General features: G+C 36.7%; 1 protein-coding gene across 2 annotated transcripts in view; it reads right to left on the bottom strand.

Annotated features, from left to right (window-relative positions):
• LOC149803788 (CD109 antigen-like) overlaps positions 1-20,849 on the bottom strand; it is a 102,950-nt gene extending 82,101 nt beyond the window's left edge. The window contains exons 1-8 of one of the 2 annotated variants that reach the window (XM_089953584.1): positions 20,729-20,849; positions 19,736-19,840; positions 11,071-11,228; positions 10,388-10,413; positions 7,576-7,744; positions 6,627-6,697; positions 4,120-4,254; positions 2,712-2,751 (exon numbers count right to left, since the gene is read on the bottom strand). In XM_089953584.1, the coding sequence (XP_089809710.1) occupies positions 2,712-2,751; positions 4,120-4,254; positions 6,627-6,697; positions 7,576-7,744; positions 10,388-10,413; positions 11,071-11,228; positions 19,736-19,791 (655 nt within the window). In that variant the 5' untranslated portion in view covers positions 19,792-19,840; positions 20,729-20,849. The remainder of the gene's footprint in view (positions 1-2,711; positions 2,752-4,119; positions 4,255-6,626; positions 6,698-7,575; positions 7,745-10,387; positions 10,414-11,070; positions 11,229-19,735; positions 19,841-20,728) is intronic. The other variant, XM_089953585.1, reaches the window with a different exon arrangement.
• Positions 20,850-24,045: the final 3,196 nt, after the last annotated feature.

The raw sequence follows: 24,045 nt of genomic DNA, 5'->3' as shown, positions 1-24,045 counted from the left end.
CAATGACAGTACAAGCAGCTTTAGTACGAACAGAAGTCAAGAATGCGTCATATTGCTTGACAAATTCCCTGACAAAAGTTTCATTTTTTATGGTGTCAGAGATAACACGTTACGCTGGACCACGTATTTGCTCGAGCATTCAGCAAGTGCTTTCTGAGAGACGTAAGTCTAACAAAACTGATATTGTATTAGATGAATCAGAGGTATTATGCTAGGGTCATTTCTTTTCCTTGCTTTTATGAACGACCTTCAAGAAGTGGTAAGCGCATCTCATAGCCGATGATTACTGACTCTACCGATCGTTTCGAGATAAACGTTTGCAGTGATGAATGAGAGCGAGAGTCCAAGTGGTCAATATATTTTAATCCCGAGAAAGGCACAGCCGTACAAATATGAACAGTAGATTCGTGAGAGCGACTATACATAAACTACATGTACAACTAGTGGAAACTGCAAATAGGAGAACTTACATCAAAGAAAAAAGTAGCAGTGATTTCTCGTGGAAGCCTGTTGTACTGTTTGGAAGGTTCAGAGAAACTTTGGACTTCTAATATAATAACCTCGAAGGTTAGATTATGTTTCACTGAATCTGACTACATTAGTTAGGCTCACACGGAGTATGTATCAACCGCCTGAAACCCTTACACAGTGATTGAGCAAATGTGGAGAAGAGCTGTCACCTGTGTCTGAAACAATTACGCAAAAAATACACCGAAATCAATTTCTCTGAGGACAAAGCGAACTTAAATGGGAGTTTCTGGAAATCATACGCCGCTCCCACCGTATGCCAGAGCATATTGTCTATCCAAGAACAACACAAATGCAGAAACCATTGAATAAAACGACGCAACTTCCTACCTCCTACCAACGGCATTCTTTGAGTTAATACAAGCGTAAATAGCAGTTCACATATTTTATCTGCATAGTTCCACATTTTAATCCTTATATGGGAATCAGTGAAGAAACGTCTGTTTCACTCATTAAAAAAGACAACTTTCTGGGAAGCAAAAACCAGCTCTATAACAAAAGTCGTGTCTTCGCAAATAAATAAATAAAATAAATAAAGAAATAAAATTAAAAATAATACAATATAACTAATGACCCATCACTTCAGTCCACAAAGGTCGTCCTGCTTAGCCTGTTTATGGAAGAAAATGAGAGGTGTACACTAATAGCAGTATTGAGCAAAATTAGCAAAGCGGAGCTATCGAACATTGGATTCTCTTTTATAATATTAGAAACTTGCAGTTTTTCGATTATTGGTTTGGTTTTTTATAATAATTTTCAATTTAAAAATAATTGTTCCACACGTTTTAGATTCTCAATAATCTAAAGGGTACTATGAAACAATGCGCCTACTTTACACTTTGCTTTGCCAGCCCTTGATATAATTCCAGGTGGTCTAAGTATAGTTGCTCGTGTCACGTTGATCTTTTAACAAGGTGGTTTAAAGATCTGCACATATCTGATGATCTGCTGTTTTCATACATGAGTGAATCAATTGTCTTGTCAATAATGGGCTTTATGTCTTTCTCTAATATAACTGCATACTAAATGAGTATAATAGCACACACAAAGGAATGATAACGTATCATGTTCCTGCAACATTTTCAAAACTCTACATGACCTTCATGTCTGAACGTGCACAAGCACTATAAACCTGTCATTCGTTACACATGTAGAAAAGGTTTCAACCATTTTGTATCGGCATTTACATTTATGTCTTCAATGAAGCCGTATACGTCATAATATTCATGTGGTAATATATATATATATATATATATATATATATATATATATATATATATATATATATATATATATATATATATACGCGTGCACACACACACACACACACAGACACACCTTATTTCCACGAAGAATGGCTATCAGTTACGTCACATAGGATTTTTTCTCTCTCTTATCTGTTTAGGCTAGGTGATTCGCTGTCACGCCGACGGCAAGGAAAGATTAGAGTAAATAGCCGAGGGTTGTCTAGTAGTAGAGAGAAAGCGTTTGCTTAAAATAACTATATTTTGATGTAGGTATCAAACCACTAATTCTTTTTACGATCAGAAAACCAGTTTGATGGTGGGGAATAGAAAATGGAGTATTACATATTTTGAGATACATTCATTGGCTAATAAATTTATTTAAACTTCAGTCTCTGTCCTATAGCTGACAACAAACTATTTTCTATTACATTGACTTATGTGTTTAATTTCCATCTGAAGCATTTTGATTGTTTGTGCGATGTTACGTTATTAGGTGCAGACCGGGAAATCCCTTTGCATGAGGAAAACCACAATCACCACCCCACATCACCCCCAAAGAAAACATAAAGTGCTGTGAATGTTCTGTTTTTCAAGGCTGCAAGTTGTTTTTATAAATCTAATAAACGGAAACATGCTTATTTTTTATATCAGTCTTACTCATAAATTATTTTTATTTTGCAACATATTAACATTACGTTATTTGGGAAATGAATTAGTGGTCCCATCCATGTAAGGATGACAGTCAGTCTCATTTCGATTCTAGGTCTTATGTCTGATGGTACTGGTACCGTTCGGCCTCTGCCATAAAATATATTGAACTCTAGTCTATCTTTTGCAGAACATATCTCATCTTCATTGCGGAACACAAAATCATGAAATGCCATTATCCTAATTTGGGATTTTAAGTAAGGCAGTGCAGCTTTAAAATGGACTTACCATATTTTCCAATTGTGAAAGATTTCGAATACGTCTTGCCCTGAAATTCAAAGAGATCTTTTTGTCAAAAAATGCAAGGAGATTTACTGAGACATTGACCAGAACTAATTTTACTATGTAGTAGAACGTACGTAATTTTGAGAGATATGTTCCAACATTTAAGCCAGTGTGGACAGTTCCCCTTACTTGGTTGTAAATATATCAAAACATGAAACTAATGGACCAAATTGTATGGCCGCAATTGATAGAAATCCGCAGTACTCAAAGACTGAGTTTGACAGGTTCTACTGGATTATCAAGACTTTCTTTGAAACGTCTTTTCATAATGAAACTGTATTTCTACTGACATACTTACAATTTCAGAAATAAATAAATAAATATTCATGAACATTCTGTGATATTTGTAACGATGCAAGATCAATAATAAAAGGTCAAATATACATTTTTAAAAAATGCAACGATAAATTTATATCATATTTACACAAAATACTGTGTGTGTGATTTGAAATTTTAACGCAGCTTTACAAAATTTCAGCCATATCGCTGCGATGTCTGCAGTATGGCAGTTTATAGTGAAGTCTAGCATTGGGGCATCATGCCGCAGACATGTGACATGATGTCCCACTCAGTCACATTATCCTGACACCAGGCCGACATTTCTAACATTATTGTCTTAATGCTGAGCGCCAAGCGAGGCAGCTGTTAGTACCATTTATGTAAGGCTTTGGTATGAATCGGCCGGGGAACGAACCCACGAGCTCCCGCATCCAAGGCGGACGCTTTAACCACTAGGCCACCGGAGCGGTGTCTGCTCAATAAGTACGAACCTTATTCACATATTGGAAGTGAATTAAATCACGTGATAAAAGAATAATTATTGAAAGGTATTTTAAGGATATTGTAAGTGACTGTCTCAAAAGACATATTCACCTGTACAACAATATAAATGCAGCTAAAATCTATATTAGACTGGAGGACATTATTCACACACTCAGATACGGACACATTTCTGAATGTGAGTAAAGGGTTCTGGTGCCTAGAATTAGGTGAGAGGCGCTCAGAGTTACGGTGACAAGGGCCTAGAAGTAGGTTATAGGTGCCGTTGCTCGTGGCATGTGTTCAATTCAAGTTTGCAATGAATTATATCTCTTTTACTTGTTTGATTATATTAATGTCATTCATTAATATGGAACAACACGGTCTTTTCTGTTTGATTTATAGTTGAAAATTATAAATACAAATTTCGAGAAATATGTATGCACATGTATCTCGATGTTTTAATTTCTGCTTGCCTAATGAGATCGACTACGAGCCTGACGGAAATGGCGGATCACGCATTAGCTCTTTCTCTGAAAGTCCTGTATTGACAAGTTTCAATCGATAATAAGTACTGTTTTGATTTACTTACAAACTTCTGAGCTTGAACTTCAATTCTCCAGTCACCAAGCATCGGTTCACTGTCCACTAACATAAAGTTTTCAACAACTCCAAACTCGGGCTCCGATACATCTAGCCATTGCTTTATCTTGTTGACCTTTGGATCCTGTAAAAGATGAGTACGGTGCAAATTTACGTTTCCAACTTTACAATATCAATGATTCATTGCATCTTGACGAATTATCAAGCTTTTGGAAAACTGCAATATAATGTCCTCGGTTTATCATCGGTCCAACAAATTATAGAAGGTATGTATAATGTTACTAATTTAGATACCTTTTCGCGCCTTCCATTTCCCGGCGATTCCAGCAAAACATAGACCCCCGCCACATTAGCAAAAAACGTTTTCGCCACTGCGGTGTTTCTTTTTTAAACATTTAAAAATAGAAATTTACATTTTTGAACTAATATTTTTAAAACCTGCATTAACCAGCAAATGTGAGCTATTTTTCATGTATTCGTTCCACCCGCCCAGCAGACTGTAGCCTTTTCCCAACGGTCGAATCAGAAACATAAACGTTTCTATAATTTATATGGCTGTTATCTAGAGGACAGAACTATGATTTGAAGACTTCATCTGTTATAGGAGGAAAGACATTACGAAACTTCTAGAGAAAACTTTATTTAATTGTTTGAATAAAAGAGGAACACGTCTTAGTATTGAAGAATGAAAAAAAAAATGTAAAACAACACCGAAACGCACAATGTGCAAATTTAATTTGTGTGCTTGTGGGGGTTACCCACAGCAAAAATATAAAATATTTGTTCTCAAGGCTGGGAAATCCAAACTGCTTTATAAGACAGGACGGAGACAATAATCAAAAGTGGGTTTATCCGCGTACAAATGTGCTTATTATCATTATGTCACACTAAAATCAAATCCGCAAAAATGCGTTGTTCGTATGGCGAAGCCAACTGATCTTAAGACAGGACTGAGACAGTAATCAAAGGCGGGTGGATTCTTGTGTCTCATCCATACGGTTAAGCAAACTGTTTTATAAGACATGAAAAGGACACTCGGAAGAGAAATCAAAAGCTAGGTGATTCGTGTCAAAGTGTATTATCCCTGCAAAAACTAAAGTGCTTCATAAGATAGAATGGAAACAATAATCATGGGGGTGGGTGGCGGTGCGAAGCAAAGTGAAGCCATTTTCGGAGTGTGCAAAATTACACATTTTTGGGGAGGGTTAGGAATCCAAGAAGTGTATTGCGGCATCATCTATCTGTTGTTTGTTTTGCTGACAAAAATATGTTAGAAAATATGCATAAAGATTTTAGAAGTAGACATATTTATGCAGTTATTACCAAATGTTTACATGTATTGTTTATGTGGGCTGATACTGCCTTTTTTGACGCGGAGTATTTTTTGTGGTTTTGTTACTTATTATTTATCTATATATCTATCAATATAAGAAAGGACATGATTTCGTGTATTGAGAAAAAATGTTTAATATATTTGAGGACTTGTATTGCCATTGTATTATTTGCCAAGTGTGTGTCGAAATGTACGAGAAATATAACAGGCACATATTCATTGCACCAGATCAATTGATGTCGAAATTTTCTTTAAGAATCAAGATGGAATGTTAATAGCTGATGTTCGGCATACTTTGTGGCAGCCATCAAGATTTTCAACACGTGCGCTCATTTCTATTTTGCTGCTTACCTTAAAGACGCTGTCATTTAGTCAGCTTCGTAAATTGCCAACGTTCTATCATCAATGTTACCCATAGGTAGGAAATATACTCGATAACAGTCAATACCTTCCAAAGTGGCCTACAAATTTAACTATTACGACACTTTAGACTGACAAAAGTATAATTGTACACACCGTAAAGACTTCTTAACAGTAATAAAATTATGAATTTAGAAAATTTTAGCTAAGTCTATAATGCAAATATAATATGTTTATTAAATTGTCTTTTAATGTTGCTTCCAAATGGCAGGTTCGTGGAGAAAACACGATTTCAAAGATCAAGACGCATTTTGCAATAAATGTTAAAAATAGCTCTCGGTAAATTTAAATGTTATTGGTATTGACACTTATATATGCTAACCAGCGTTTCAGACTTGTCACCATGTGTGTGTGTGTGTGTGTGTATGTGCGTGTGTGTTAGTGTGTGTGTGTGTGTGCACGCAACAAAACGACAAACGAACAGTGACAAACTAGTTTTAACATGCCTTTAGCCCTTTCGAGTCTCACCGAGTGCTTGTTAAAGGCAAAAACAAAGCAGAGACAAGAGACAATAAATATAAAAGCACATTGAAACTACAAACGTTTACATTATCTCAATGCGCATTTATATAATTTATCTTAATCACTTAATCAACCCAGTACACAAGCGATCCGTTGCTGGTTATAGTGCGCATGAAGAGACTATTATTCGCCATATGATTTTCATTCGCTCGCTCGCTCCCCCTTTCTTAAAACTGACATTGGAAGACAACGCAAAGCATGAAAGTGATAGATAAACTCACGTAAATGGATATGTTCAACTTTCCAGTGTAGACACTCATATTGGAAAACACCCCAAAGGCTCGGAAACGGACTGAAATCAACAGTGTTATTATCGTTGTAGAAAATGAGATAAAAAGGAACTAAAGTTTATATAGTATGACGCTTAGTCTTCTGTTTTTATAGCTTTGTTCTATATTTGACTGAGATATTCTATCGAATTATATAGTCATATCGCGTTCATTTATCTGGACTCATATATAATATCCAAACATATATTCAGATCTGAGTTATTATATCCAATCTTACATTCATATCTCATTCATTTATCGAACCATATATTTATATCCCATTCATTGATAAGCGAATGTGCATGTTTTCGTGCTTATAGGGTTTAAAATATATTATGTGTGCACATTAGTATGTTCTGTTCTATGAAATTATGCACGCATTATTAATTATATATCTTAGGACCACTGAACAGTTATATTAAATGACCTGAATTACTATATCCACAATTATTGAAATTTTGGCTTTTGGGTGTTTGCTGTTGATTTTATTATTATTATTATTATTAGTGTCGATGTTGTATTGTTTGGTCAGTCCAATAAGGACAATCAATTTGACAAATAATGTAGCTTCCTCGCCTTATTTTTCTGCAATATTTAGTCTGCATAACGCATTGTAAAGCGAATCAAAATTTGATCACTTATATAACTGGGGGAATTTTTAGGTCTTTTCAGGTAGGCATTTTGCAATTGTTGAATAGCCATTTGAAAGAATATTCCATCAATACTATTTCGAACGTCATCTATGCTAGATTTACTCTGTGATGTGATGATTGAAAATTAATTGCTTTAAAAGTCAACCATATTAGAAACTTATGGCAGGTCGGTCAACTCATTATAATTTGATGGAATTGCCATAGTCTAATCAAGTTCCTTTTAACAACTAAATTAAAGTAATGAATACCTGTTTGTCCTGGTTTATAGAGGGCTTTGTCCGTTTGTGCAAAGAGTTCGAATTTGTCCGGAGGGTTCCCATCATCAAATCGTAGAGCTGTGTGCTCAGCAAAGTACAACCCTGACAGCCCGTGCACTAGAAGACTATACCGATATTGGTGGTGTATAGTTTCTGGTACCTATTTTATCAAACACAAAATAAAAACGTAATTTGTTATCAAAAATGAGCAATTTGTTGATTCTAATTTTTGTAAATACTTTTTTGATCCAAAGCATATTTATCTGTCTGTCCGGTCGTATCTATCTATCCTTAAGTACGTAAGTCAGTCCATCCATCCATCCATCTAGGTTTTAGTGTTAGGACTGGTCGACCTGATGTCCTGATAATGTGACTGGGTGGAACATCATGCAACATGTCTGCGACATGATGCCTCAGTGCTAGACATTACTATAAACTGTCACACTGCAGGCATCGTAGCAATATGACTGAAAAAAGTTAAAGCTAAGTTAACAACCCAAATCACACACACACACACACATACACACACACATATATATATATATATATATATATATATATATATATATATATATATATATATATATATATATATATATATATATATATATATATATATATATATTCACCCATCTATCTACCTACCTATCTATCTATATATCTATCAATCAATCTATCAATCAATCTATCTATCTACCTACATACCTACCCATCTATCTATATATCTATCAATCAATCAATATATCTATCTATCTATATATTATCTATCTATCTATCTATCAATCTATGTATCTATCTATCTATCTATCTATCTATCAAGCTATCGGCCTATCTATCAATCGATATATCTATCTATCTATATATATCTATCTACCTATCTATCTATCTATCTATCTATCTCTCTCTCTCTCTCTCTCTCTCTCTATATATATATATATATATATATATATATATATATATATATATATATATATATATATATATATATATAAATCTATCTATCTATCTATATTTCTATCAATCAATCACTCTATCTATCTATCTACCTATCTATCAATATATCTACCTATCTATCGTCTATCAAATTAAAATTGTAATCAACTTTTTTTGTTTAATTCAAGAACCGCTTTACCGTTTGACTGAAAGATATTTAATGAAATTCATTTTTAAAAGAGGAAAATAACGTTTTTCTAGCATTAAGATGCCAATCGGATATTGACGTAAATAGCACCAAATTGTAAACAGGGAAGTGAACAGTGTGCTTATTTGTCTGTTTCAGTTGCCTGCATATTTGATATTTTCTACACCGAAGCATCCAAGTGGTGTTCGAAAATGATTTCATGATAGATTATCAAACTTGCTTAAAACAAGTGAATAACTGATTCTTAAAAAAATCAGTTATTGCGCGTGAGACGTATTTCACTTACGAACTAAAATATACCCATTATTAACTCGTAGTAAGCCAATATTCTCTTTTATTTTATATTCAAACATATTGGAGAGGAAAATGAAAACAATATTGAAGAATGTGAATTCTCTTATTGGATTCGGTGTGATGTCAGCGGTTTACCGTTTATGTTATGCTGTGTTTTGTGATTATTTGCACATAAAATATAAACAGTACCATAATTCTCCATCCCCAGTCAAAGTAAAATAGCACATTAAAGCATGAATTGAACTCCTGTCGTCTTTAACGTAAGCTGGCCATATTTATCGCTCGACTACGTAAGCTTCTAAGAATAATTATTAAATTTATCGGTTATAATGTTACCCGTGTCTGCTGACGGCCAGTGGAAAAAAATGATATTTTGTTTAACTCCAGTGAAATATCAAGATTATTTCTCCCAGAAAGTCAAGTAAATAAAAGTTTACTTAGTATCGCGATTGATCATTACTCGATTGGATTGTGCAAAACAAGTCTTGCCATGCTAGTTATTTTATAGAGACTGAAGTCCAAGATGGCAGAATCGGCGGAGCTGTGTTTCAACCCATTTGGATGAAAAGGGTCCTAAAACAATCAATTAATTGTTTCACATGAACTGAAATATGCTCAACCAGATGGAGTTATAGTAATTGTGCCGCATATTTGGATTGTGTTTTTTCTTACAGACAAGAACAGGAAAATAGCTAATTACTACAGCAGTTTTTCGGAGTTGTTCAGTGAGTAATGAGTAAAACAATACTCTAAAGAAAAAGTGAATAACGTTTCTCTCATCAGATCACATTAAGACATTACTCTTTTAGAAACCGTATTAGAAAACGTTTAGTTTCTATGAAACGTTTTACAATGTTGCTGTCATATTTTAACAGCAATGTTTCCTAATAAGGAAAAATAACAACAAGTTACTAACTGCTAAAATGAAATGAGAGAAAGTCCTAAATTATAGTGCACTCAAAAATTTTCTACGAATTTCCTCTAATATATTTTAACCAAAATTTATCTATTGTTTGTACCTTTATGTTGTTGTATTGTTACGTCTAATAAAAGGTGTCTATGTTAACAAACACCATGGAGCCTGTTTATGCGAGAAAAAATATGTTATTCGTTTCTAGAGACAGTTGATCAAATATGATTCATTTTGCTGTGTCCATTCCTTCGGGTAGTGTTTATTGTGGTTTTCGCAAGCAATATTTTGAATTAAACCTTTTCACGTGAGAGATGCGAGATACTTTGTAACATTCGAACAAAATTATTATATTCAAGAAAATTTCTTAAGCATGCGACTTGCAGAACATTACTGTCTAAAACGATGAAAACGATACATATTATTATCATTATTAGTATAAAATAAATGTCACTCACCTGTATAGTTAACATGTCAGAAGCACCTAAACATAAATAAATAAATAAAAATAAATAAATAAAAATAAGCAAATAAATACATCAGAAATAATGCCTCCTTCTTTTTCTCAAAACGTCACACCTGCAATCCCAAAATGACATTCTTCTGAAAACAGCTTCAATCTTTGGGCACGTTAAGCATGTCAACGTTGTTTTAGTTAGGTCAACTTTTTCTACATAAAGTTTCCTTTAATGTTATGACTGGCTAACGTCTCCATGCAAACAAAATTGAGAGTATATTTCAAATTTTTTCTTCTATAAAGTATATATTAGTTTGAGAATTTGCAACATTTGCTCAAGATAATTATTATTTCAATATAATGGACCATTTGCCAATCAACAAAAGGATGCACATTTTTCACTAGAGTTCCATTTTTGTGAAAATCTCATCAGAGAAAAGTAAATATGTGTTCTTTTGGATTACACTAATTTCGTTTTCAGTTTTGCAGACAGCAATGTGTGATATTTTTGTAAATAACATCTATCGCTGAGTTCTTCAAGTGTGTTCATAGCTTGTGAATAGTAAGTGCAGGTTAACCAGTTGAATTGTAGTTTCATTTACCTGGATGAAAGAGAGACATACAGACTGAGAGCTAGACAGAGAAATAGACCGGCAGAGTGAAAACAGGGACAGGATAATATACCTCCATGAAATGTTTTCTTCACCGTGGTAATTAGATCATGGTCATCTTCGAGGAGGTCCACTTGTACAAGGACAGTCTCGGAAGTATTGAAAAATGTGAAAGCCAGTTGAAGCGGTTGGCCAGGCACAATAGCATTTGGCAAGACAATCCAGTGAGATCTGCAAATTATTGCTGAAATGCTTAAATATCAAACAGTTTCATTCGAATGCGTTGATATTATATACAGCGTGCTATCATTTAAATAAGAAAATGTCAACATGGAGGAGCAATTCCTCAGTGAGAGCCGGAACGGAAATAATATGATATTTAGTTTCTGTTTGAATTAGCGAGCATCAAGATGTCAGCTCCTAAGTCATCAGCCAGCATATTTTAATGATCTTATCTATTTACAATTTATCTATCAGATGGAAAAGGCAAACATGAAAGGCAGATGCTAAACCAATTAGTTGACATTATCGTTTCTTTTTGTGTACAAATTTATAGTGTGTTGCAATGTACTTTTGAATATGCAGCAACAAATTACATACAAATTGGACAAAATTGTTGTTTTAGCAAAGATTTAAAAAGGTACAATAGGGTATGTTTTTGATGTTCCACTCTCTCTCTCTCTTGCCCAACAAATGAGACACAGTCAATCCAGATTATTTACGTAATGATTCGCAACGAACGTGCGATTGGATTGGTTAGCGGTTAATTGCAATTCAGCTATGCGAAGGATGAAATCGGCTGAGCGCATTCGAGAGGCCATAATCAAGAAAGTCGATACGTCCTGATTATATATCAGTCACCTTCATCGCTCTGTTGTCGGACTGAGAAATGCAACTTGATAATTAGGCGCTATCAATACGTGTCTCAGGATCATATCCAAGAGTTGCCACTGGACGACGTCTTATGCAACGGGTTTTTCTCTCTGGCGTATTTATTATTCTAAAGCACAATCTTTATATTTCCTTCTTTCTTTAGAATTTGCTATTGCTGATTAATGCAAATCTTGGTGAACAATCACATCACAATTCCCTTTTCGGATCCCTCACCTTCCCATGCGTTACTCAGGGGGAATACACATAAATCCGTTATATGTATTAAGGGTATGTTTGTTGTGACTGCTGACTATTACTAAACTTTCTGTGCACAAATTATTATTTCTTTTTCGACTTACTGTAGCCATGACCTTTACCTTTAGGTCTCAGTACATATAGTTTTCATAATTACCTAACAGCAAGACATCCACTAAATTCGGTCATCAAAGTTCATTTAGTTCAAGAGGCAATCAGCAGAACCATATATCTTTGAGCCACAATGATCTAGACCGAAGACCTTGAAACACCCAGATTAATATACCTTTTCCATACCTTCCCACAATTATGGCTCTGATACGTGGTCTACAACTGAAGTTATTGTGCAAAAATCATTTTCTTCCTTTTAGTTACAGTTAACTTGATCGTTGACATTAAAGTCATCCACAAAGGATGGCCCCAGTCTATAAAGTAGAAGTCATGTTATTGAGTGGACATTAGTTTGCTTCTTTCAGTGATAGGACCTTTGACCTTCGATCTTTTGTCTCTGAAGATAGCAAACTTCTTTGTTGCTGTAAGTGAAATTAAGACTTAGAGTTTTGTGAGGAATGGAATGCAAAATACTAACGTTGTTGTTTGAAACCAATTTTTTCTGACATTGACCTTTGAAAGTTTGACTGCGTCTTTTATTGCCTATTTGCAAGCCATTCACAAAGTTATTGTTAGTGTAGAGTGTGCAGAACTCAAGTTGTTTTACGGGATTGAAATAAGTAAGTACCAGGTGGATGGACGGACTCGGTGATGGTGTCCTAGTTCTTTCCTATTGCTGCATTTAAACAATGTTCGCATCTTACACACCACACATTAGGTCTTTCATTTTAACATTTGGATATAAAATTTAGTTTTTGTAAGTATTAAGATATGATCCTTTATACAACTAACGAAACCTCTTCTGCATCAAAGGGATATTAAGACTGCTATTTTGTATATTTCACTGTTTCAGTTTCACATTACTGCCGAAACACCATCGTTTTAATACTACATAAGCAATTCAAAAAACAATCCGTACTTTTTGTAACACCGACCGAATTTTGAAGGTCAGTAACTGTTGGATCTTTTTCAAGTTATCAGCAAATAAAATTAATATTTTTATTTCTAAGCCACAGTCGACATATGTTAAATTGGAAAAGTAATTAACTATGAAAATATTAAATATATCAAAATGGCACTATGCAAATAATATTTATTTTCTTAGGCACCAATATCGCAATTATCGCCATAAAAATAACAAGTAATGATCACTTGTAAAAACACACCTATTCGATGAATAGAATCAGACACAAGTCTTTTTAAAAAATAGCATTACAATATTCTGATCATAAAGAATTAAAATGTAAAAATGTAGATATTGTGAAAAATAGAAGATGGACTTGAGATTGAACAAATTAACAAACAATACTCCTTTTCATTGTCCTGCAAATTTCGTGGACACGTGCATTGAATAGATAAACATCTAATTGACCGATGCTGACTGTTGCACCATTAAGCTATTAATAACGTTTCATAACTTTATTTTGCCATGAGACACTGACTATTTAATGCACAGTGTGACACTACAATTGTCGCAATTAATGAAACTGGGCATAAACAGCTAGACGAGGAATATGTAATTGGCATTTTACAATCAAAAGTTTACCTAAGTTTGTATTATCAGCATAAAGGTTAAACGTCTACTATTATCTGACAATAATAAATTATTACCCAATTTCTACTGTTATCTGACTTACAATACAATCACCCGATATCTACTATTATCTGAATATACAAAACACTTACCTGATGACTACTGTAGTCTCACTAGACAATACAATCACCCAATGAACAAGCTTTTAATGCAGTCAGCAACAACATAGGTCAGAAACAATTTAACAATCAATATTTTCTTCGGCGTTTAACACAATCATGACTAGAGATTGAATCACATAAATTATAATTTTAAAACAATACTCAATTGATAATGGAACTGAAGAACCCAAATAAGTTTTTGAAGAGGCTGATGTATTAAATGTTTGTTGACGTTATTATCACTAAGGAACAGGTGTTGTTTAGTACTGCAGAAATTATTTATTTGATCAGATTATCTCAGCGGTAGAAAGTGATGAAGAACGGCAGATTTCTTTCTTTCTGTAAAGTAGCATATGTCGGACAGATGAATGCATTACATGGTTAAATTAAAGCCATATGTCTGGCAGATTAATGTTTTGCAGGATAAAATTAAAGCCATATGCCTGAGAGATGAATACATTACAGGATTATATTAAAGCTATAGGAGGCGGATGTGGGAGATAAGCACCCACTTCCCTTGGAAATCTCCAAATGGCTTGCGTCTGATAGAGCCTCTGACAACCAAATCCAGCTCCAGGCCTTCACGAGTGGGGGAACTTGTTTAAAATGACTGGAGAAGGGATGACAGGCGAGTTTCTGGCGTCTCAAAACCAGATGCTTCAGGTAGATGGGGCTCGTTCACCTTAGGTGGTCGCCCTTCTAGAAGAAGGTAAACTCCGATTTCAAACCTTCGCTGCCTTGCGACTATACCCTCTCATGGGAAAGGCTAAGGGAGTAAACCCCAACAGAAAATCCGTAGGCAGAGTCGCTAAGGCCACTTGGCATTGATTTCAGTGTCATCTCGGCAACTCCTGCGAGGCAGCTGGTGCCATGACGTATCGGCTTATCCTTTCCCTTGGATCCATCAGCTGTGTGGAGAGGGGGGATCAGCTGCATGGGCAATAGTTGATTCTCCATATCACCCTGCCCAGGCTTGCGCCCTGGAGAGGACACTCCAGCTTCGCTTCACAGCATCGACACAACACGGGAAGTAGCAGTTTACCGGTTACAAGTCACCGCTCCATTGGCGTAGAGCCAGACGCTAGGGGTTGCTTCTGACGGTGGGAGAGACCAACTAGTTTCACTGGAAAGCTACCGCCCGCCTCAAAGTGGGCAGCACCAGCCAATAAGGTGCCGTCCCGCCACAGTTCGCCTGCCTTGCTGGGTGCGTAAGGCTTAAGGTACGCGAGTACCTGACAAGCGGACTGCAACTACTGCACCAAGAAATAACAAAATAAAAATAAAAAAGAAGACTTCAATCCTCAAGCTAGGTACTTGGAATGTCCGGACCATGCTGACTGAGCTTTCAGATGATCTCCAGACAATCAGTGATGTTCGAAAGACTTCAGTCATCATTGACGAACTTGCAAGGCTCCAGGTCGACATCGCCTCACTACAGGAGACACGACTACCAGATCCCGGGTCCCTCAGAGAAAAGAACTACACATTCTTCTGGCAATGAAAGAGCGCCGATGAAGCCAGAGAGTTTGGTGTTGGATTCGCTGTCAGGAACACTCTGCTGGGGATGATAGAACCCTGCCAACAAGGAAATGGAAGACTGCTATCCCTCCGCCACCACACCATAAATGGGCCTGTCAACCTCATCAGCGTTTACGCTCCCACACTAAGATCCTCCACAGACACCATGGATAAGTTTTACGATGAGTTAAACTCGCTCATCGACAAAATTCCCAAGAAAGAGAACTTGACTTTGCTGGGCGACTTCAATGATAGGGTGGATGCCGACCATGACTCTTGGCCCTCCTGTCTTGGCAAGTTTGGCGTTGGGAAGATGAATGAAAATGGGTAGTGCATTCTAGAGATGTGCTAGTACCGCGACCTCAGCATCACCAATTCATTCTTTCAGACAAAGCCACAGCACAAAGTGTCTTGGAGGCATCCCGGGTCTAAACACTGGCACCAGCTGGACTTGATCATTACAAGACGGTCAGCCATGAAGGGTGTGCTTCTTACTCGTACCTTCCATAGTGCTGACTACGACACCGACCACTCACTTGTGTGCTGACAATGAAGCTTCAGCCGAAGAAGATCCACCGCTCTAGGAAAGAGGGTCAACCACGCATTTATGTGAGCAAAACATCATATCCAGACAAGGCTGAGGAATTCACCTATGCTCTTTCCAAGACATTTGATTCAGAACCCACCAACGGCAGTTAAAAAGAAAGATGGGATCATATCAGAGAGACTGTATACAGCACAGCCACACGGATCTTTGGTAAGAAGCAATCAAAGAACAATGACTGGTTTGAGTCTAACTCTGCCACACTCATGTCATCCATATAAGAGCGTCGCAGTGCTCACTTGCAATACAAGCGATCCCCCTGCCAGAAGACACTACATGCATACAGGTGTACCAGAAGCAAAGTGCAGAGATTAGCACGGCAGTGTGCCAATGAATACTGGCTTCAGCTGTGTCAAAGCATCCAGTCAGCAACAGATATTGGAAACATCAGAGGCATGTACGATGGCATAAAGAAAGCAATGGGTCCCACGAAGAAACTGACAGCATCACTGAAGTCTGCCACAGGCGATACCATCCACAACTAGGGCAAGCAGATGGAGCGTTGGGTGGAATATACTCCGAACTGTACTCCAAAGAGAACCTCAATGCCATTGAAAACCTCCCTCTCATGGCCGAACTGGACGAGAAACCTACTGTAGACGAACTAAAGAAGGCCTTAGAGAAACTGTCCCTAGGTAAGCCCCATAGAAGGATGGCATCACAGCAGAACTCTTCAAGTGCGGCTGTACCGTGCTGCTCACACACCTGCACGACCTTCTCTGCCAGTCCTAGGACGAGGCTGCAGTGCCTCAGGACACGAGAGACGCTAACATCATAACCCTGTATAAGAACAAGGGCGACAGAAGCGACTGCAACAACTACAGGGGCATATCACTTCTCAGCATCGTGGGTAAAGTTTTCGCACGCGTCATCTTGAACAGCCTGCAGACGCTTGCTGACAGAGTTTACTCAGAGTCGCAGTGCGGGTTTCGCGCAGAGAGGTCCACAATCGGCATGATCTTCTCTGTCAGGCAACTGCATGAAAAATGCAGAGAACAACACAGACCCCTCTTGCTGGCCTTTATAGACCTCACCAAGGCATTCGATCTGGTCAGCAGAGACGGACTCTTCATAATCCTGGCGAAAATTGGTTGCCCTCCAAAGCTGCTAAGCATGATCTAGTCCTTTCACGATGACATGAAAGGCACAGTGCAGTACGATGGCTCAACATCCGGCCCCTTTGACATCCGCAGTGGAGTTAAACAGGTTTGTGTCCTTGCCCCCACGCTCTTCGGCATCTTCTTCGCAGTCCTGCTCAAGCACGCCTTTGAGACGTCAACAGAAGGGATTTACCTGTACACGCGATCAGACGGCAGACTGTTCAACCTGGCACGATTGAAGGCAAAGAGCAAAGTGCGTAAAGTAACCATCAGGGACATGCTCTTCGCAGACGATGCTGCTCTAGCCACCCACACGGAAGCCGAGCTTCAGCGCCAAATGGCCCGCTTTGATAAAGCATGCGATGAGTTTGGGTTAACCATAAGCCTATAGAAAACAAACGTGATGGTTCAGGACGCGGACCCCCCAAGCATCATCATCAACAACTACGAACTTGAGGTGGTGAATCAGTTCATGTACCTCGGCTCTTTCATCACCAACAACCTCTCGCTCGATGCAGAGCTAAACAAGCGGATCGGAAAGGCAACAACAATTCTGTCCAGGTTGTCGCAGAGAGTGTGAAACAATAGCATGCATACCCTGAACACTAAGATCACCGTATACCGTACCTGCGTGCTAAGCACTCTCATGAATGCCATTGAAACCTGGACTCTGAACGCAACACAAGAGAAAAGACTGAGCGCCTTTCACATGCGATGCCTCCGACGCATACTCGGGATCACCTGGAGCGATCGAGTAACAAACAACGAGGTGCTCGAGCGTCCCAAGATTCTCAGCATGATCACACTCCTCCGCCAACGTCGGATCACATGGCTGGGCCAAGTACGTCGGATGGATGACGGACGGATCCCCAAAGACATTCTTTATTCGGAACTCGCCTCTGGCAAAAGGTCGATCGGACGGCCACATCTCCGCTTCAAGGATGTCTGCAAGCACGACATGAAAGCCCTTGATATCGATGTCAACACCTGGGAAGATCTCGCTCTAGCCAGATCAAGCTGGCGACATGCTCTGATCACTGGTCTGAGAGCCGGAGAAGACAAGCTACGCTTGCTAGCTGATGAAAGACGATCGCAGAGGAAGAAGAAGCAGCTCCAACCAACACCAGACACAACTTTCAAGTGCAGCAAGTGCAGCAGGGACCGCCACTTCCACATTGGACTACATAGCCACAGCAGACGCTGCACAACCACCAATCGGGACATCTCTCGTGGGCGCAGTTCCATCGTCTCTCGAGACTAACGGATGCCAACTAACTAGGTTCTATTACATATATACTATAAGTGTTCAGGATAAAGCTAGATGTGTTACAAAGATCGTTGACTTTCAAGATCAATTGTTATGGTGTTTTTATTGGAACGAACAGTAACAAAAGAAAGAGTGAAAACAACAAGATTTGAAAAATATAACAGATAATTTATTTCCCTTGAAAAACGCTGTAAAAATAAAAAAATAATAACTTACGATTTTAAGAATCAAATCCAAAAGTATTTGAAGAAAAATCCACGAATTAAATTTTAGAAATCCTAATAATGAAATGTTCTAATGAATTCAAGTTCAAGTCCCGACGAAGACTCCAAAATCAAAGGCGATGATGTATATTGTAGTCAGTATGGTGTTGTATCTTCTACAATACATTTCTTTTTTATTCCACCGTCAATAATATTCCATTGTTTGAATTTTAGAATGAAATGTAAATAAATGTCTTTGCCCAATATGAGAACTCGAATAAAAATTAAAATGCAATTCCCAAACTGGTCACAAGCATACACTTTGAAATGTAAAGAAAAAGCCCCAAATGAGAAATATATCTATACACAAAGGGTTATACGGTAACTTGAAACGCAAACGAGATTCCTGGGTGAGGGTCAACTCTCCAGAATTTTCGAGAAGTATTTATGTCTAAAAGAACGTAGTCTCATTTTGACCTTGTCAAAAACCAATAATTGTACTCTAAGAATAAGATAAAAAATAAAACGTTTACTTGTTTCAGTGATTTCTGAATCAAGGTCGGGCACTAAGTCAAAAATAGAAACAGTATTTCTATTGTTAGGTACTTATGAAAAGATTCGGGTCAAACTGAATTTTCTGGACAATTTCAGATTCCTAGTAAACACAATTACATTAGTGTTAGCGTATAGTGACCAGGTGAAATGAGACACATCGCTATGACATATGTGACTGACCAGCATGTGCTTTAGTGTTTTGTCCATCTTTGGGCTTTCGTAACCCGTACTTAAAGCACATTTATCGCATCTGAATATTTTTTATGTCAGTGCCATTTTAGCTCGAATGAGCTTTACATCATTTTTATGAAAGGTAACGTTGGTATACATTATATTTCGTACATACTTCCGAAAAACGTAAACTTGTGAATAAATTAGGCATTCAGATCGTGTTTTTGTTTATGCAGATTTAATAACATTATCTGATCATTCAGATAGTGTTTTTGTCCATGCAGCTATATTAACGTCCAAGTCATCGTTTTGTTCTCGTTGTGAGTTCAATCATATAATTTATATTTTGACATAAGTAGACGAGAAAATATTTGTAAACCAAATACCCTTTGCCTGCCACTACAGTGGCCAGTGTTAACATGGCCACGAAAAGGTATAGCATTGTAGCTCTCTTTTTCTTTCTTCGGGCCTTGGTCAATATAAGAATACCTCTGAAATACAGATAATAACAGTAAACGCATATTAGTATGATACATGTTATTTATATGAAATTTATTGCATGTTTTGAAATACTAATTGTGTTTACCTTTTAATTTAAATAAATCTATCTTTTAGCCAGATAATACTTCGGTAGTGAAAAATATCAATTCTTTTGACTTGCAAGTATTTAAAACAATTGTCCTAACGCCACTCTCCAGCCAGAACATTCAGTTAAATTCATTTAGTATTTCTGAGCATACCCCAGTTATGTGTATTTACAGTATTGATGGCATTTTGTGATGTGGAAGTCTTGAAAACGAGAATTATCTTCCCCAAACTATAAACATACTTTCTCCTTATATGATTGTTTACGTTTTGACTGAGTTTGTTATTAAAGATATGATTACTAGTATTACTATTTTACAGGTAAAACAGAATTAATATTGTATACAGTGTGGAAGAGACAATTAGATGTTGAAAGCATGTTAGCTTCACTGTGTACTTCCATCCACTGAGTTAATTATATGCTGCCTCTATGTAGTTGTACGAGATGACCTTTTACGGATATCTTTACATCGTGATCCACGTTCGTAAGAAACAACGTGATGTACGTCTCGCAGATTTACATGTTATTTCATCTTACCAACGATATGGGTTTCCCTTTAGATTCCTTCTATTTCTTGATTCTAGTGTACATTTTAAGAAGATTTACTTTCATACCTTATTGGAGAGACCTCACTCAATTTCATTTCAACTAATATATCTCAAAACATCTCTCTCTCTCAGATCTATATAATCAAGGTATTAGAGGAACCAAATAATAACCAATGCTGACTTTCAAATTAAATTCTACATTGAGACATATGTATCACGCTTTCGTGACTCGAAGAAACTATTACCTTCAAACCGAGATCAACGATTCTCTCTCCCGTATGTGTATTGCCTACCTTCCTCTAACGTGTTCCACATAATGTCCCTCTGGGGAAGGACTGTCTGACCTTATATAGAGAGCTTTATGACATAACTTTGAGTGTATATGTCTGATCTTATCGCCAGAGAGTAGACCTGTTGATGTCATTGATATGTGAAATTGTATCGTATTGCGTATGCCGCTGAGTGCATTTTGTCCTAATGTGTCTTTATTTTCACAAGGGAAGGATTGTCTAACCTAATATCTAGAGCTGTAGCAAATGACCTTAAGTACATATCAGTAATCTTTTCTTGATAGCACAAATCTGCTGATAGCATTGGGCTAATATAAGACAATTATATCAGAATATTATGTCAAAATCTGTTTCGTGTTTGCTTTGTTTTGATTTGTTGTGTTTGTTTTTTGTTTGTTTTCTGGTGTTTATTTTCCTTTCTCTCAAAACAGGAGAGCTTTCTCAATGCCGGTTGGTCTTAACACTGGTGGTTTTCTTGTTGCATCTTCTTCAAACCTATGGGACACATCAGTAGGATGATTGATCCTCTGGGATTATATTAGTTGATTGATAAACATTTGGGACATGCTAATAGCAAAACAAAAAAGCTAAAATGTATATCCAGTTAGAATGGATCAGGTCGAGTGGTCGTGGTGGGCTTCGAAAATTTCAAAAGGGTAATGACTTTCCCAGAAAGGGCTCCAAAGCAAAAGTCTATATGACAATATACTCGAAAGGTGGAGAATACCAGATAAACGTGTGCAAGAGTAGAAAGATGGTCAAACTGTAAGTGACAAGTGACTATACGTTTCCATGTGTATACTTAGTTTCTTTTAGCCTGGGGGAGTTCCAAACCTTCCCTCTTCTCCTGAAATCCGGCCTTGCATGGGTAAACATTTAGCGGATATATGATTTGTATAGTCAGATTGCAACAGAGGTAGTGGCCACACAAAAAACGTACTCCAAATATGTAATAGTAAAGGTGTGTTGCTCAATCGAAATCCAGCATTTCATTCAGTTTTCATTGGAAAGCCAGCCATTAGTCATCAATTTGATCTTGCACCACTCTCTTGGAATCATTCATTAAAGAACAAATAAATGCATCTCTGGTCTTTTTCGCTCAAAGCATCATTAAGCTGTGAAATATAATATTGACAATACAGTCATTGTTTCATTACTTTAAAATAGCATAGAATCTTGGAGATCCTCTCATAATTTCGCGTATCATCATAGTGTTTAAAAATATGTGAACATTAAAAACTAAATTTAAAAATTACTTGACCATAAAAGAATGAAGTAAAAGTCAAAGCATGTCGTCCTCTAGGATTTTAATCATAAATAATTCAAATTGTTATGAACTGATCACGTTTTCTAAAAAGTTATTGTAAGTAAACAGTCAGGTAATACTGATTTGTAATTATTTTACACATCGGTCAATTCAGCGGACTACTTTTGTTACTGTTTCCATGTTATTTGATGCGAACCTATATACCAACGCCTTACGCTATACTAATAACAACAAGCTCCCACCCATCAACCCTGTAATTTCCGATCAAAATTACAATCCCCAGATTAATTTTGCCCATTACAATTCAAAACAATGTAATTGCACAGATCTTCTTGCACCTCAATACTAATCTATTTTGGCGACGAAAGCATATAGCAGGCTTTGCAAACCAATCTTCAGAAATTATTGCAATATATTCTACTTGCTGTTCTTAAAGGTCAATATCTTATGACCAGCAAGGTATTACACTAATAATGGACACGAGTTTGCTTTTGAAACGTCAAAATGCATAGCAAACATGAACAACAAATAATTTGGCAACACGTGCCATGCGCAACGTGATGTTGAAAACAAAGGAATAGACTGGTTTAAACAGCAACAAACAATTTTCAAACAAATGGCCATAACAAACTCCTTAGATCACTGGCATGACCCGCTCTATCATTCTAACCTTCATTACTATATAAAGATCCGACGACTCTTGGGAAGAGAAGATGGGGCTAAGTATTTTGAAGGAGTGGAAAGGGTAATAAAAGATATTTTCGGGCAACATAAAAGTGAATTCTTTGTTGATGTAATCAGCTCTTATGATGACAGAAATGAAGTAAATTAGAATTATAAGGATTAAATAATCATGATGGGGCATTTATTGATGTGTAAATTGTTACCTAATCAATGACAAAATTAGCATAAAATAATTTGGACTTTATTTACACATCGATAAATAACAACCATGATAATTTAATCTTATAATAAATGTCTATAACAAATATAGGCTACATAGTGTAGAGATAAATGAAGATAATCTAGAGCGAAACATCTGTGATTCGAAGCTCAGAAGAGGTGAAAAATCTTTTTCATATTGGAAAAATCTATATCGTTAATGGTGAACTATGCAAATCAAATGTCATTAGCAAATCTGTATATTTCAAAAATCAGTCTAGAATAAAGGGTGAACGGTGTACACCAATTTGGTTGGCTACATTGTATTCTATGATATTTATGTTCATAATAAACGTTGACGTTAAGATGAACAATAACAGACTTAGTTGACATGCAAGTATGTAAAGATACAGCAATATATATAAATACACACACACACACACACGCACACACGTGTGTCCGAAATACTGTCCATTGTAAAAGAAACAAATCCATCTACACACCCAAAAGTTTATTTTCTTGAGAAATTAAACTAAAGTCTTAATGAATATCTGTTAAGGCTCGAAAACATAGACCAAGCGGTTTCAATATTATCCATGTTACTGCAGTCAAACATCAACGAAAGAGATTTACTAAATATTGTTTCAATTATCACCCTTTGAATTGATTGAGTCCGCTTGGAGCACCGCTGCTTCGTCTTGCATTATGTTACTGTGAAGCACCGTAAACAATCTGAAATTTACAGCAAAAGTGAGATGTTGGAAGGAAGCGAAATGTTTAATTCCTGATGTATTTTTGCAATATAAATAAATGGACTGATGACATGAGACAGTGGCCAAAAAACATGTACGGCGACATTTACAACTATTTAATCCTATCGAAAGCAGTAGATGGAAAATAAATGAAGAACTTTAAAACCTTGCACAGTTTTAACTAATTCCAGAGTGGAAATATTGATACAATTCTGCACGATTCATAGAACTTGGAGAACAAAATTATAATGAAAAGAGAAATACGCTAATCACAATCAGTGCATAAAGAAAACGATGCTTATGTTATTTGTACCATGGAGAGGGTTATTGAGTAGGGTGGTGTACATGTATGGCTTCAAAGGACACTCGTG

The sequence above is a fragment of the Sinohyriopsis cumingii genome, chromosome 3 (genome assembly GCF_028554795.1).
Source record: "Sinohyriopsis cumingii isolate HCF-2022 chromosome 3, ASM2855479v2, whole genome shotgun sequence".
NCBI lineage: Eukaryota > Metazoa > Mollusca > Bivalvia > Unionida > Unionidae > Sinohyriopsis > Sinohyriopsis cumingii.
Note: the sequence above shows the minus strand (reverse complement) of the source record. Positions and strands in the feature narration are given on the sequence as shown.